Here is a 15,731-nt window from a genome sequence, read left to right as displayed (position 1 = left end):
CCCAAGAAAAATAACTTTGATATAGTGTGAAGTGCATGAGCTGCATTATGAAAATCTGAAAATCATTGTTTAAATCCGAATGCAACAAAATGTTTTCAATTGCTTCCATACTAAGGTCATGTGGTATGCTAGTATAGAGCGATTTGACGTCTATAGAGCATAGCCAAATGGTTTTATTGTCCTCAAATGTGATATCACATATCTTTTGTAAAAAATCTGTAGTATCCTTAACATAGGTGCGGGATCGTTGAATCAGTGGTTGCAGATATCTGTCAATAAGTTTTCCAGTCCCTTCATGGATGCTGCCACGAGTGGATACAATTGGTCTGAATGGAGGTCGTGTCAGATTCTTATGAACTTTAGGTAGCATGTACATGCTGGGCGTTTTTGGATTGCTCGGAGTCAAGTACCGTTTGGTTTTCTGATTGATGATGCCATTGTCTTCAGCTGCAGACAATATGTTGAGCAATATTTCCATGTACTGTCTGGTCGGATTGAACTGTATAGGACTGTAGGTGTTCGTGTCTGAAAGATGTTCTTGAACTTGTTCTCGATAGAAGGTTGTGTCCATGAGGACTAAAGCACCCCCCTTGTCTGCAGACTGATATGTGATTTCCACTTTTTGGGCCAAATTGTTGAGTGTAGAGCATTCTTTGTTGGTCATGTTGGTGTATTTTTTCTTCCTAGTGTAATTGAAACCACTAATGTCGTTTTTCACCAGATTTTCAAAAATGTCGAAGGATTTATGGCTGACAGGTGCCATGAAGGTGCTCTTAGCACGTAAGCCTTTGAGTTGATCCATTTGATCACTATCTTGTGGAGGCATGATATTTTCGAAGAAATGTCTCAAACGCAGATTGCACATAAACTTAAAAAGACTGATCTCAAGTTCTAATTTGTTGGTGTGGCTAGTGGGGATGAAAGAAGTGCCTTTTTGTAGTACAGACTTTTCTTGATCTGAGAGAATATAAGACGAAATATTAATCACTAGGTTGGTTTCTTCTTCGGTTTCTCCACCCTCTTGTTGAGTGTTGTACTCCTGACGTCCCTTTCCGTCTCCCTTTCTTTCTCCTTTTCTTTTGTTCTTGCCCCTCCTGGGTCGTCTCTTTCTCCTGGTCCTTCCTCTAAAAAAGGAACCACAGTGAGAGTGGAAGATTCAGCACTAGTCGAAGGTTTTTGTGTGCTCGGTCGCCTTGTGTCTGTATGTGTTTCTCCTTCAGAAGACGAAGTTTCAGTTTCTGTATTGGCTTTCGGTGGTTTGTTTTGGCGTCTCCTGGCATAGACTTCAGCCCAGGAGTACACCTCCCCCAACTTGTAGTCTATAGTATCCCTTCGATACTTGCGTATCTTGCGCTCATTTATTTCTCTTGTGTGCTTGTCCAGTTGAATAGTAATATCATCCAATATCTTGGACCACTCATCCTTGGGTACCTCAAAGCTGTATTTGACAATCAGCCACAGACAGAATGACAATGGGCGGGAGGGGCTGCGAGGAGGAGTGCGAGGCGCCCCATCAGCTCTGCTTCCTGCAGGGCCCAGAATTACGGACAAAAGGCGTCCGTAAAAGCATAGGCGTCCGCAGGGGGGGCAAGGAGGGGTGCTCCATGGGGGGGCAAGGCGCTTGCCCCCCCCCTATGGATGCCCATGTCTGTGTGGCTGACATAGGACGAACAGACAAACTTACATGCACACTTCTTAGTGCTTACCACTCCTCTCGGCCCAGCCCCAAACTACACGCATGCGTAAGGCAGTCACAGAAAGATCAAATTATGTTTTTATTGTCATTTTATTTTTCGGTGAGTGACGAGTGGAGCGACGCTCCTCCGCCATTACGGAGGAGCCGCCCCTGCACTGGGCATGTTGATTGAAAGGTTAACTGTGTTTATAGCTCACATTACTGTCCCTCTTGACCAGTGCTTTAAATGGAAGTACCAGGGGCGTAACACAGGCCCCCGCATCCCCCGCAGTGCGGGGGGGCCATCAAGCTCAAGGGGGTCTCTTCAGCACTGCACTTCGGCCTGAGAGCTCCTAATAGAGTCCGGAGGGGGCCCCTCCATGTACCTGGCAGGGGGACCCCCTCAATTATCGTTACGCCACTGGGAAGTACAGAGGTGCTGGTACTCACTACCTAGAGGCCCTGTTTGCTTCTGAAAAATAACTCTCACGTTTAAGGTAATGCAGCAGTGCTGAGAGGTGCAGGGACCCTCCCTCTCAAATTAAAGAGGTGCAGGTACTCCGTACCGGACAGCACCGGCCCAATTAAAGCACTGCTCTTGGCGCTTTGTCACAAGGTCCATTGGATCAGGACACCTTGTTTCAGGCCTTTAGCGTTCATATGACAGAGCAGTGCTTTCTGGGAGTTGTAGTCTTTGGCCTTCGTTGGACTAACACCTCATAATTATGATTTGCAACAGCCATGCCCAACACGTGTCCTGCTGACAAGGAGTGAGGTAGAAACTCTAGCTTTCAGCCAGTCCTGATTCCTTCTTTTATAGCAGGGTTCTCCAGAGTCGGTCCTGGAGAACTGAGTCCATGCCAGATTATTAAGATAACTACCTTTATCTAAAAGGGGATATGCAAAAAATCTGGCATGGATCTGGCCCTCCAGGAGAGACTTTAGAGAACCCTGTTTTTTTATAGCAACAGCACTTCCCATGCGGGTATTTTTCGATCTCTTTCTTCTCTTATTAAAATAGCACCGGAAATCATAGATGTACCTTAATGATGCTGCAGAGGCGTCTGAGCCGGCGCGACTACAACTCCCATGATGCTCCAGGGGATGTGTCAGCAGGTGCAAAGCCCCAAAGCGCGGGGGACTACAGCTCCGATGATGGTGCTGGAGAAGGCGACGGCTAGCAGGTGCACGGACCACCGGGCTTGAAACTACAGCCCCCATGATGCCCCTTGGCTCGTGAGCAGGGTGCATTGACGCTGGCCGTCCAATCGCGTGGCTGCTGGAGGGGGCCGGCTGGAGCTCTTTTTTTCCAGCCTTTATTTGGCGAGGCTGGAGCCGGGGCTGCAGCAGTGCGCGGGTGATGGAGCCGAGCATCGCACGGTGCAGTCCCAGCGCCCCTGCCCTGCATCTCTGAGCCCGGGCCCCCTGCAGACACCCCCGCCACACCCTGCCCTGAGCCCGTCTTCTTTCCACAGGGGGACATCTCCTCAATGAGGTACTTCAGACTCACCTTCAAGTGCTTTGTGGACTGCTTCTGAGCTGACAGCCCGGCCTCCCTGCTCCCCTTTTTATAGACAGAATTTTTAAAAAACTGTAATTTTTTATTTACCGCGAGGAGGCAAACAACCGACCCGGGAGGATGCCCTCGGCCCCTGCAGAGACGGGCCCAGGTACGTCTGCTTCATTCTCATCCCTTCTATATATTTCTATTGTTCGCTATTTATGCATGGTTGAATCTGCTATGTTACATCTTTCCCTCCAAAGTGCAGAGAGAGGGCTGTGTGCAGCAGAGCGAGAGAGAGAGAGGTCTGTGTGCAGAGAGAGGTCTGTGTGCAGAGAGAGGGTCTGTGTGCAGAGAGAGAGGGTCTGTGTGCAGAGAGAGAGGGTCTGTGTGCAGAGAGAGCGGGTCTGTGTGCAGAGAGAGCGGGTCTGTGTGCAGAGAGAGAGGTCTGTGTGCAGAGAAAGAGAGAGGTCTGTGTGCAGAGAGAGAGAGAGGTCTGTGTGCAGAGAGAGAGAGAGGTCTGTGTGCAGAGAGAGAGAGGTCTGTGTGCAGAGAGAGAGAGGTCTGTGTGCAGAGAGAGAGAGGTCTGTGTGCAGAGAGAGAGAGGTCTGTGTGCAGAGAGAGAGAGAGAGGTCTGTGTGCAGAGAGAGAGAGAGAGAGAGGTCTGTGTGCAGAGAGAGAGAGAGAGAGGTCTGTGTGCAGAGAGAGAGAGAGAGAGAGGTCTGTGTGCAGAGAGAGAGAGAGAGAGAGAGGTCTGTGTGCAGAGAGAGAGAGAGAGAGAGGTCTGTGTGCAGAGAGAGAGAGAGAGAGAGAGGTCTGTGTGCAGAGAGAGATTTGTGTGCAGAGAGAGAGGTCTGTGTGCAGAGAGAGAGAGAGAGAGGTCTGTGTGCAGAGAGAGATTTGTGTGCAGAGAGAGAGAGGGTCTGTGTGCAGAGAGAGAGAGGGAGAGAGGGCTGGGTGCAGAAAGAGGGTGGTGTGCAGAGAGAGAGGGTTGTGTGCAGAGAGAGGGCTGTGAGAGGGCTGTGTGCAGAGCGATGGCTGTGTGCAGAGCGAGGGCTGTGTGCAGAGCGAGGGCTGTGTGCAGAGAGAGGGCTGTGTGCAGAGAGAGGGCTGTGTGCAGAGAGAGGGCTGTGTGCAGAGCGAGAGCTGTGTGCAGAGAGAGGGCTGTGTGCAGAGAGAGAGAGAGGGCTGTGTGCAGAGAGGGTCTGTGTGCAGAGAGAGAGGGAGAGAGGGCTGTGTGCAGAGAGAGGGCTGTGTGCAGAGAGAGGGCTGTGTGCAGAGAGAGAGAGAGGGCTGTGTGCAGAGCGAGGGCTGTGTGCAGAGCGAGGGCTGTGTGCAGAGAGAGGGCTGTGTGCAGAGAGAGAGAGAGGGCTGTGTGCAGAGAGAGAGGGTCTGTGTGCAGAGAGAGAGGGAGAGAGGGCTGGGTGCAGAGAGGGTTGTGTGCAGAGAGAGAGAGGGGGGGCTGGGTGCAGAGAGAGGGGGGGCTGGGTGCAGAGAGAGAGGGCTGTGTGCAGAGAGAGAGGGCTGTGTGCAGAGAGAGAGAGAGGTCTGTGTGCAGAGAGAGAGAGAGAGGTCTGTGTGCAGAGAGAGAGAGAGAGGGGTCTGTGTGCAGAGAGAGGGAGAGGTCTGTGTGCAGAGAGAGAGAGAGGTCTGTGTGCAGAGAGAGAGAGAGGTCTGTGTGCAGAGAGAGAGAGAGGGCGAGAGGGCTGTGTGCAGAGAGAGGGCTGTGTGCATAGAGAGAGAGAGGGCTGTGTGCAGAGAGAGGGTCTGTGTGCAGAGAGAGAGGGAGAGAGGGCTGGGTGCAGAGAGGGCTGTGTGCAGAGAGCTGTGTGCAGAGAGAGAGAGTTGTGTGCAGAGAGAGAGGGGGGATGTGTGCAGAGAGAGGGGGTCTGTGTGCAGAGAGAGAGAGAGGGCTGGGTGCAGAGAGAGGGGGTCTGTGTGCAGAGAGAGAGAGAGGTCTGTGTGCAGAGAGAGAGAGAGGTTTGTGTGCAGAGAGAGAGGTTTGTGTGCAGAGAGAGAGGTTTGTGTGCAGAGAGAGGTTTGTGTGCAGAGAGAAGTTTGTGTGCAGAGAGAGAGAGAGAGGGCGAGAGGGCTGTGTGCAGAGAGAGGGCTGTGTGCATAGAGAGGGCTGTGTGCATAGAGAGAGAGAGGGCTGTGTGCAGAGAGAGGGTCTGTGTGCAGAGGGAGAGAGGGCTGGGTGCAGAGAGGGCTGTGTGCAGAGAGCTGTGTGCAGAGAGAGAGAGTTGTGTGCAGAGAGAGAGGGGGAAGTGTGCAGAGAGAGGGGGTCTGTGTGCAGAGAGAGAGAGAGAGAGGGGGGTCTGTGTGCAGAGAGAGGGGGGTCTGTGTGCAGAGAGAGAGAGGTATGTGTGCAGAGAGAGAGAGAGGTATGTGTGCAGAGAGAGATTTGTGTGCAGAGAGAGAGAGGTCTGTGTGCAGAGAGAGAGAGAGGTCTGTGTGCAGAGAGAGAGAGAGGTCTGTGTGCAGAGAGAGAGAGAGAGAGAGGTATGTGTGCAGAGAGAGAGAGAGAGGTATGTGTGCAGAGAGAGAGAGAGGTATGTGTGCAGAGAGAGAGAGAGGTATGTGTGCAGAGAGAGAGAGAGGTATGTGTGCAGAGAGAGAGAGAGAGAGGTCTGTGTGCAGAGAGAGAGAGAGAGAGGTCTGTGTGCAGAGAGAGAGAGAGAGAGATTTGTGTGCAGAGAGAGAGAGGTCTGTGTGCAGAGAGAGAGAGGTCTGTGTGCAGAGAGAGGTCTGTGTGCAGAGAGAGAGAGAGAGGAGGGTCTGTGTGCAGAGAGAGAGAGGGTCTTTCTGCAGAGAGAGAGGGTCTGTGTGCAGAGAGAGGGAGAGAGGGCTGGGTGCAGAAAGAGGGTGGTGTGCAGAGAGAGAGGGCTGTGTGCAGAGAGAGAGGGCTGTGTGCAGAGAGAGAGGGCTGTGTGCAGAGAGAGGGCTGTGTGCAGAGAGAGGGCTGTGTGCAGAGAGAGGGCTGTGTGCAGAGAGAGGGCTGTGTGCAGAGAGAGGGCTGTGTGCAGAGAGAGGGCTGTGTGCAGAGAGAGGGCTGTGTGCAGAGAGAGGGCTGTGTGCAGAGAGAGGGCTGTGTGCAGAGAGAGGGCTGTGTGCAGAGAGAGAGGGTCTGTGTGCAGAGAGAGAGGGTCTGTGTGCAGAGAGAGAGGGTCTGTGTGCAGAGAGAGAGGGTCTGTGTGCAGAGAGAGAGGGTCTGTGTGCAGAGAGAGAGGGTCTGTGTGCAGAGAGAGAGGGCTGGGTGCAGAGAGGGTTGTGTGCAGAGAGAAAGAGGGGATGTGTGCAGAGAGAGGGGGTCTGTGTGCAGAGAGAGAGAGGGGGGCTGTGTGCAGAGAGAGAGAGAGGGCTGTGTGCAGAGAGAGAGAGAGGGCTGTGTGCAGAGAGAGAGAGAGGGCTGTGTGCAGAGAGAGAGAGAGAGGTCTGTGTGCAGAGAGAGAGAGAGGTCTGTGTGCAGAGAGAGAGAGAGGTCTGTGTGCAGAGAGAGGTCTGTGTGCAGAGAGAGAGAGAGAGAGAGGTCTGTGTGCAGAGAGAGAGAGAGGTCTGTGTGCAGAGAGAGAGAGAGGTCTGTGTGCAGAGAGAGAGAGAGAGGTCTGTGTGCAGAGAGAGAGAGGTCTGTGTGCAGAGAGAGAGAGAGAGGTTTGTGTGCAGAGAGAGAGAGAGAGGTTTGTGTGCAGAGAGAGAGAGAGGTTTGTGTGCAGAGAGAGAGGTTTGTGTGCAGAGAGAGGTCTGTGTGCAGAGAGAGAGAGAGGTCTGTGTGCAGAGAGAGAGATCTGTGTACAGAGAGAGAGAGAGGAGGGTCTATGTGCAGAGAGGGAGGTCCGTGTGCAGAGAGGGAGGTCTGTGTGCCGCTGGCGGCCTCTCTGGTCCCGGCTGCGGGGAGGCGGCTGAGTGGGTCCGGGCACCTGCTGCAGAAATGCGTGTGCCCTGCTCGCTGTGGCTTATAGTTTTAGGAAGATCGCCCTGCGGGTCACTGTGTCTACTGCAGAGAGCAATGTACAGCTTCAAGGGGCACTTGCTGAGCTCATTTAAGGAATCCGTGCGCCGTCCCGGGAGAGCTGTGTGTAACCTGCCTGCTTCCAACTCACTGAGCTACCCCCGGGGCTCCAGTGCCACCTGCCTGCTTCCAGCTCACTGAGCTATCCCCGGGGCTCCAGTGCCACCTGCCTGCTTCCAGTTCACTGAGCTATCCCCGGGGCTCCAGTGCCACCTGCCTGCTTCCAACTCACTGAGCTACCCCCGGGGCTCCAGTGCCTGTTGCAACGGCGTGCAGATTCCCACTGCACCTGCTGGGCTCATCTATTATCCAGGTTAAGGCACCTGCTGCAGAGCTCTGTGTGTGACAGAACCATATCCTGGCACGGATAACTCGCACACTGGTGCTTCCGACCGACCTCTGTAGGATTAGTGTTATTCCTGGCCCCTTGTGGAAGGAACAGGTTATCCATTCCGGGATGGTTAGACCTCCCTCAGCCCTCTGTTTCTCGGAGTTCGAGTCAAACCCTCCGTAGCTCTGGTAGTATCTATACAGCCACATCCAGTGCCTGGAGCGTGCAGTCCCTGCAGTAAGGCGCTGGCTAGCAGGGGATCTTCGGTGAAATGGGGTCCTCTGACGCGTTTCTTAGTTACTTATTGGGCACAGTCCAAAGGATGCCCAGGGCCTGCGCATGCGCTGCTTTATTCGTTGTGGCAACATCTGTGGCATCTCTGTGTATTCTGTTCATTCTAGTGATGTGTGTGTTTTTGACTAATGTGATGGCGTATCTTACTGATCTAGAGGGGAGGATCTCGGCGGGGCCAGTTCAACTTTTATACTTCCAATGTCGGGGGGTAATAAAAGTACCAGCTGGCTGGTCCATAGCGCCGGCAGCGCTATCTGCCTCCCCCCGCACTTGGCGCTGTACAAGTGGCCTCGGTGTCTGGCAGAGGATGGCGCTGGTGGACCCGGGCTGTCGGCGGCCTGGGCGCCCAGGCGGCACCAGTGCTGGCACAGGCAGGATTCTCATCGACTCAGCGGGCCCCTGACTGGCTGAGCTGTGCCTGTGAGCAGACGACGGGCTGCTCTTTCTACAGACCAACCACAGACCGTGTCTGATAAATAACGTTTGTGAGGTGTTGCAGGGGCCGCTAGAAGGGGTGCCACGCGGCTCCTTATTCTGTTTGGAGAGACGACCAGGGTCAGGGGGGGTCAAGGACCCGAGTGAGGGGAGGGCTGCTCCAGCGGGCCCCTGGGGATAAGCAAGCGCCTGGAGAGGGTGTCTGATGAAGCTAGCAGCGCTAGCCCTCCCACAGGGCTTGTGTGTGTGTTGGTGTGTGGGGGGAGGGGGGTGCATGCCTGGGTGTATGCTAACTGCGTCTGTCTGCGCCCTTCCCCCAATGCGGCCTAGATTGTGTGCTTCACTTGAGCTGTGTTTATCCAAGTAGACCTCTGAATCAAGGGCCGGCACTAGGGAGGTGCGAACGGTGCCACGGCACCGGGCGCCGACTTAGGGAGGGGCGTAGCCGTGTCTCCACATTATATTGTGGATGTAAAAGCACCTGCTGCAGATTCTTTGCCTCCAGCAATTTCCAGACAACAGTAAAAATGTCAAGATGAGGCTGTGTGTGACGAATCCTGCCGGAGAGAGGTCGGAGTGTTGTCTAATGGAAGTTTTGATTCGCGCAGAGGGTTAATGCGCCTGCTGCAAAGAAGGCGAACCGTGCAGATCACAGAAGTGTCTGTAATGTTAATAGTTCAGTGAGTTACTGCGTTTCTCACAGAGATCATTTTGTTACTTGCACTTTATAAAATAAAAATCCTAATTTTGTCATCAAAGAACTGCATGCAAACTACAAGCTATAGGTTAGGACATCTTAGCCAGTCTTTCATTATCCTAATGTCATAAAAAGAGTAAATTTGGGTAGAAATTGATTCTTATTATTAAAGAGAACCCCCAACCATGGTGTTACGTTTGAAATTCTAAGTTTGTGCTTCTCCACACCGAGCACTCTTAAAAGACACCGCCTACCAGTATGGATGAGATGTGACATTTGCACCTTGTAGCCGTCTGTCTTATGTAACGTTTTCTATACACGGATTTACACCTGTGTGATTCCATTTTTCTGTGTAATGTATGTGTGATCGAAGGTGCTCTGACACCCTACACTAGCATGAGTGGTGCTACAAAACAAATGAAATGCATGCAAGAGAGAAACTGGTTATGGACATTTGAGGGGCGCTGTTAAAGGGTGGTAGGGGGGTATCCATAGCGACAAAGGTGTTTGACGGGTGGCACCAAAGCCGACCCAGCCTCTGAAAGCTGCCACTTGGACCCCATGGCTCCTGGCATCATGCCCTGTTGGCAGACCCACTTACAGACCCATGACAACAAACGCTTGGGCTCCTGCTCTGTTAGGGTACTCTCTTGCACACCTCTAAAAGTGAACAGGTTGATCCTACGCTCCTGGCATTATGTCCTCTTATGCATATTGGTGGAGAAGTGTGGCTCAGTGGTTAGAGGCGGCAGACCCGGAAGCTGGGATCGACCGTGGACCAGGGTTCGATTCCCCGCCTCAGCGGGTCTCGGGCTCAAAATTCCACGGCCTCGACAATTCTCGCTCCGGTGCCTACTCGACTCACGGGGTCTCACTCTGCAACTCTGGGCAATAGCTTGCTTAATCTCCACGACGGCCCCTCGCGGCGGGATGCCTGGCTTTCACCCTGTGGACACCCTGCCGGGGCCTCTCACAGGGGAATACCAGGACGGGTTCCCTAGGCAAGCGCCAGGATGCCCTTTGGGTGACAGGTTGCGCTATATAAATACACCTACATTTACATTTACATTTACATATTCTCTGGTATCTAAGGATTGGCAATCCAAATAATCAAGTGGAGAAGGATCACTTGTCCTGCATGAACCAGGGTATGCAGGAGATAAAGCAAAAATGTCTCCAGTAAAAAACCCTCATGCACGTTTTGGGAAGTGTGGGTAGCGGTATATCTTGGTTCTCCGCTCTTCATACACGTGTGTGCATAATCATAGGGTTAGTTTCGGTAGGCAGCCTCCACCAGGAGGATCTTACCCATGGTTAAAAACAGTAGTGACCCAGTGATGTGGACAGTGTTCAGTTAAAAATACCCGTATAAACAGATGATGAACTTTATTGGGTCTGGGTTCGGGTAACACCCATAAGGGAATGTTCAAAAAAAGTGCGTTCTATTGAAAAAATTAGGTTTTCAGGATGCACTAGCATTTCTGTGAAATAAAAATGGTCGACATGTTTCAGCCCTATCTACCGGGATTCGGACTTAAGGGCTTTCTTCAGGACCAATCGTGGCAAGTTCAAGGAAACAGCAAAAAACAGTCTTTTATCTTTAAAAGTTTTCCTCCCCGTCCTTTGAGGGAAAATCTTCCCTATAGCCAGTTCCTTAGGCTACGAAGGAACAAAAACCATCGCTTAAACCTATTCCGGAGTAGGGACATTGGCGGGCATTGCTCTTCCGTGCCTCCTTTTCATCTCGTAGTGGCATAGACTCTGCCCCCTCTGCTTGCAGGTTGTCCTCTTCAAGCATCTACCCTTGGGTTCCAGAGGACTCTTGCACAGTCTTCGTCGGAGGCATCTTTTCTGAAGTCCTCCATTGTGGTCTACAGCAGTTTCCGACGTTAGTTCGCACCTATGCTCCCGGCTTCCCTGGTGTAGGTATACTGGGTATCCATGGGTGGGGTGACTCTCCAACCTTCTGTACTCCGCAGGGTTTCTTCAGGGTCCTCTGGAAAGGGTCCTCCTTCTTCAAAACTGCAACTTTCCAGTTGACTGCTATTGAGCACGCGCTGTGATTCCACTCTGCACAGAGACTCCGTTGGGGTTCCTGGGTACTTACCATGGGTGGTTCCTTGTGTCCCCAGCTCCCCTGAGTCTCCTGGTCCAAATCCCAACTTTGGACACAGTTTGCATTCCACTTTTTTAGTATATGGTTTGGTCTCCCCATGCAGACCAATTGCAAACGGGTAAGTAAGCACAATACACAGTGAAGTATTGTGTATTTGTGTTGCTATCTTCGGGTAGGAGATATACCAATCTGTATAATGATTATAAGTATTTTTATAACTACACAGTGTGGTTCTTTTTCGTTTAACCTACGCTATATGATTAGTTCTGGTAAAACAAGCTGCTTTACACTACTTCTGGACTAAGCCTGGAGGCTGCTCTCCACAGCTACCACTTAGAGAGCTTTCTATGGTTGTCTAAGACCACTAAAAGCACCATAAAGGTTGTCTGGAGTAGTGCAAGGTGCTTCACTTAAGTCTGCACCATATACAAAGCCAGCCTCCTATGCCTCCTCTGTCTGCCTCCAAACAGGAACTAAAACCCTGTCCTTTAAGCCCTGCACGTCACAGACGCCTTTAGTCCTCCAGTTAGGGTTGCGGTTCAGTCTAGTCCTTTCTACCCATCGCCCTGGTTTCTATGGACGCCCCCTCTCCTCTCTACCCCTCTTTCTCCCTGTTTTGTGCCACCCAGCTGCTAGGCCTGGACGAGTCGGGCTTTAATAATTCAGCACCCTCAGTCGCCCGTTGTGGCCAGGTATTGATCTGTGTGCCAGTCTGCCCGGGAAGGCGTCCATCAGGGACAAACACGACAACTTTGTGTCACGAGCCCCTGAAACCTTGAGCTTGCTTCCTGTAAAATGCGGTTCGGGTTCCCGTCGCTGCCTCCGTTGCGGGAAAAGAGATGTTGACGATACTGGAAGGTTGCAGTTGTTGGCACACTTATATTTCCTTTTTTTCCTCTTTTGACAAAACTAGCAGCTCTTATAGCGCTGACATTATTATTAAGCGCTATAAGCACGCCCAGTGGCAGGCTCAAAGTTTAGCAGCATTCGCAGCAGTATACCACCTTTTGGTCTGAATTGTTTTACAGCAGGAAACATTTTAATTTCGTACCGAGGACAGTAAGGGGTTGGATTTCATTTAAAAGCCAGAGCGGTTGTAAATGACGTGTGGAAAGGCTGTGGTGTGAAAGGGCACGGGCCTGGCTATCACTAGGGCAGCGCACCAGGCCCGGGAGTGAGGGGTGTCTGCTGTGCCAGGTATGGCTCTCTCACAGCCCAACAGAGGCATAGGGGGACCCTGGTGCTCACTTCACGGGGCCCTGGCACCCCTCAAGTTTAGTAAATGATAAAGTGGTTCGAGTGACGCGCTAGCAGCGCGCCTCCCTATCAGAGGTGTATAATACACAAGGTAAAGCTCTCGTTCCGTGAACATCCGTAGATCAGACGTTTTTGTACTGGAAGTGGAATTGTAGTGGGCGCAAGTCCTTCCGGTAACCTCGTGCCGGTGGGTTACCGCCTAGCGGTATTAGTTCCTCCTGAAATTCCCCCCCCCCCCACACACACACACACACACATGCCTGTCCCAGTGACACCCTGATGCGAAAGACGCCTCGGGGGCTTATGAGATGGGGGCCCCAGACCCCGCCTCCCTGCCAGCCATCTGCTGTGCGTTACAATCTACCACTGTTATTGAATGGATTTGTTTCTGTCGGTGGCCATCTTGCCGCTGTGACGATGACAGCAGCTATCACCGGTTCGAATCCGACCTCCTTAGCAGACCACCCCGGAGTTACTGCCCCCTTTTGTGTTTGTGCTTAAATGCAATGAGGACAAGTCTGAGGTACTCCTCTAAGGGTCTTTCCCTCCACACTTCAGGGAATATCTCTGGCCTGAGGGCTCCCCCATGCCTAACTCAACGGGGAGTCCTGTGAAGAATCTGGGGTCTGGTTCAGCGAGGACCTCCGCTTTCATTCACAGATAAAATGCTGGCGGGAGTATGTTTCGGCACAGTGAAACTACTCAGGAAATGTCTGCCATTACTGCCCAGATCAGCGAAGGAAATGGTGACTCGTGCCCTCATCTTGTCGCGCATTGATTATGCCAATGCGCTATATATTGGCCTTCCCTGTTATCAGCTGAAAAAGCTTCAGACCATTCAGAATGCAGCAGCGCGAGCGCTACTGGGCGTTCCTGGTAGGTCGAGTACAACGCAACATCTCTGTGATTTGCATTGGCTCCCGGTGGGGCAGCGCATCCAGTTTAAGGCGCTCACTCTTGCCCATGGTGCCTTATGTAAAGCTGGCCCCCCCTATCTTAGGAGGCGTTTCAATATCCATGTGCCTCAAAGATATCTACGCTCCACAGGGCAATGCCTCGCCGTCATCCCAAGCTACCGCCTTGCTAGAACTGGGGGTAGCTCCCTTTCATTCAGGGCGGCCAAAGCCTGCAATGCTCTCCTTATGACCCAGGACCTTATGCTGTTTAAAAAAACAGTTAAAAACTAACCCTGGTCAAAGCACTACGCAACGCTTGTGTAGTTTGCGCTACTTCGCACTACGCGAACTGCATGTAGCAAAGTGCATACACGCGTAGCGTAGTGCAGCGATCATTTTTTGCTTGCTCGCGGTCCTCCACGTCAAGTTGGTGACCACGAGCAGGCAAAATGACATCCCAGTGACACTTTTTCCTCGTTCGCGATCAGCAACATCAAGTTGCCGATCGCGAGTGTGGAAAATAAACCTCCCGGCGAGATTCTCAATGCGGGGAGGTCGGGTTTCTCATTGCGAGTGGTCGCGCATGCTCGCGACTGCTCGCAATAAGAAAGTAGCAGTCCGCGTTGAGAAAGCTGCAGCTCAAGTAAATATCTACTAGAGTGGCAGAAAACTACCTAACTGTGCACCTCTCCAAGGTTGAGCCTGGCCCCTTCGAGCTGATCGAGACGGCCTTGAACTCTCTCACTTGGCCCCGTGACCTACTGAGTGCCCTAAGCAAACATCTCGCGCGCACTTGTGCAGTAACATAAGGCCTCGCGCTTCGAGCGCTGTTGCTGTCTTTTAGGCAGAACTAATCAATGCAGCTTTCCTTGGCGCCGGCTCGTCTTGTAAAGGGACACTTTCGAAGAGGGAACGCGTGAAGGACTTTAAAGAGATCCAGGTTTCAACGTCCAGGTTGATTCACAAATTCTTCGCACGCCTTTCCTTCTTCTAGTCCACATACGAGCAGGCGCCAGAGGACCGTTTCCAAAGAGCGCCTTTATTAGGGTTTCATCCATTCTCCGCACTCCAGCCCAACCAATGGGATTGCTCCTCTAAAGGACTTTATCAGGGTTTGCGTCATCGGCACACATTCTCTGAAGCTGGGTGGAATCTGTGTGAGGGTGGCCGTGAGTGGGCAGTTTCCCCCAGTTGGCATTGTGCGTCACTGTGAAAGAATCCTCTGGCACTGGGTTCGCCCGGGGTGAGGACCGCATGGCCCCAGTGGGTTCCCCAGGGATGCGTTGTAGTGCCGGATGGATCACGCTTCCTGTCCACACGGCTCGAGGCCCCGGCGGGCAGGGCTGCAGCCGGGAGCCATGGTGCCCGCAGCTCCCTCCCTTGGAGGGGTGCCCGCAGCTGGTATGACGGGCTTAGCTGCAAAGCAGGCGGGCACCGCGCGCCCAATCACAGCGCCAAGGACCTGGGTGTGCGCTAAGTGCCAGGGACTGGTGCTGTCGACGTTCAGAGGGAGGGGGCTGGCACAGGTCTCGATGGGGGTGCCCCAGTCCTCCGGTGCCCGGCCCCCGCGCCTCTGCCCAGGGCGGCATGCCCTGCGGCCATCCGCGTCTAGCTGTCTCTGTATATTGTAATTTTCTTTAATAAAACTCGTTCTTTGCGCCTCTTCCTGGGGATGCCCTGCAGCTTGGCACCTCGGGCGCTTTGTGCCCTCTCTCCGGACCCTAGCGCTTTAGCACTCTCTACTGTCTGTCTCTCTCTCTCACCCTCTCTCTCTACTAATCACATATCTCTGTGACGCTTTTCACCTCCCCTTCTCTCGCCTGCACCAGCTTCTTTCACGAACCCGTCACGTTTCTCTGCTCCCTTGATCATATGATTATTAATGCTGCGTCTAGCGCACAGACGCCCCTTATGCGGCCACGGCTGGCGCTGTGTCAGGAATAAGATAAAATACATGTTTGTACGTGGTCGCGTGGAGACCAGCTCGAGGGTCAAGGCCGGACTGTCCATCCTGTGGCGGCGGGCATCGGGCTTGCCTGGGGGCCTGGAAGGGTGGGGGTGGGGAGGTGGGCGCTTGTTACTGGGGCCCGGTTTTGTAGCAGTGCAGCAGGTTTAGAAGCGCCGCAGAGTTCCTGTGGATTCAACAGTTTCCAGGCAACAAGAAAAGTGTCAAGATAACTCCTGATTAATGTTCCTGCTGGAGAGAGAGCAGAGTTGTCTCTTGGCAGCTTTGACTCCTCTAAGGTAGCACAGAGGGTTACTATGCCTGCTACAGAGAGCGTTTACTGTGCAGATTACAGAACAGTGTTTTATGTGGATAGCTCAGTGGGTTACTGCTGTTGTCACAGATGTCCTTTTGTTATTGTGCAGTACATAATTATAATCGTAATCTTAGTTACAAAAGTTGTGTTTTTCCCAGTTTTTTATTATCCTAATTTTGCTAAAAGGGTTTGCTTGAGTAGAAATAGATTCTTGTTAGTTTGTGTGTGTGTGTGTGTGTGTGTGTGTGTATGAATGCAG

At 52.5% G+C, this 15,731-nt stretch overlaps 1 protein-coding gene across 4 annotated transcripts in view; it reads left to right on the top strand.

Moving 5' to 3' along the window:
* Window positions 1-2,997: 2,997 nt before the first annotated feature.
* Window positions 2,998-15,731, top strand: part of LOC147693097 (sodium- and chloride-dependent creatine transporter 1-like) — a 364,792-nt gene continuing 352,058 nt past the window's right edge. For 2 of the 4 annotated variants that reach the window (XR_015300094.1, XM_086939342.1), the window contains exon 1: window positions 3,019-3,345. Coding sequence is in view for 2 of the 4 variants with exons in the window: in XM_086939342.1 (XP_086795468.1) it covers window positions 3,315-3,345 (31 nt within the window). In the remaining 2 variants the exon portion in view is untranslated. Of the gene's footprint in view, window positions 3,346-15,731 lie in introns of all 4 variants that reach the window. The other 2 variants (XM_086939340.1, XM_086939341.1) reach the window with 2 other exon arrangements.

The sequence above is a fragment of the Lissotriton vulgaris genome, chromosome 9 (genome assembly GCF_964263255.1).
Source record: "Lissotriton vulgaris chromosome 9, aLisVul1.2, whole genome shotgun sequence".
Taxonomy (NCBI): domain Eukaryota; kingdom Metazoa; phylum Chordata; class Amphibia; order Caudata; family Salamandridae; genus Lissotriton; species Lissotriton vulgaris.
Note: the sequence above shows the minus strand (reverse complement) of the source record. Positions and strands in the feature narration are given on the sequence as shown.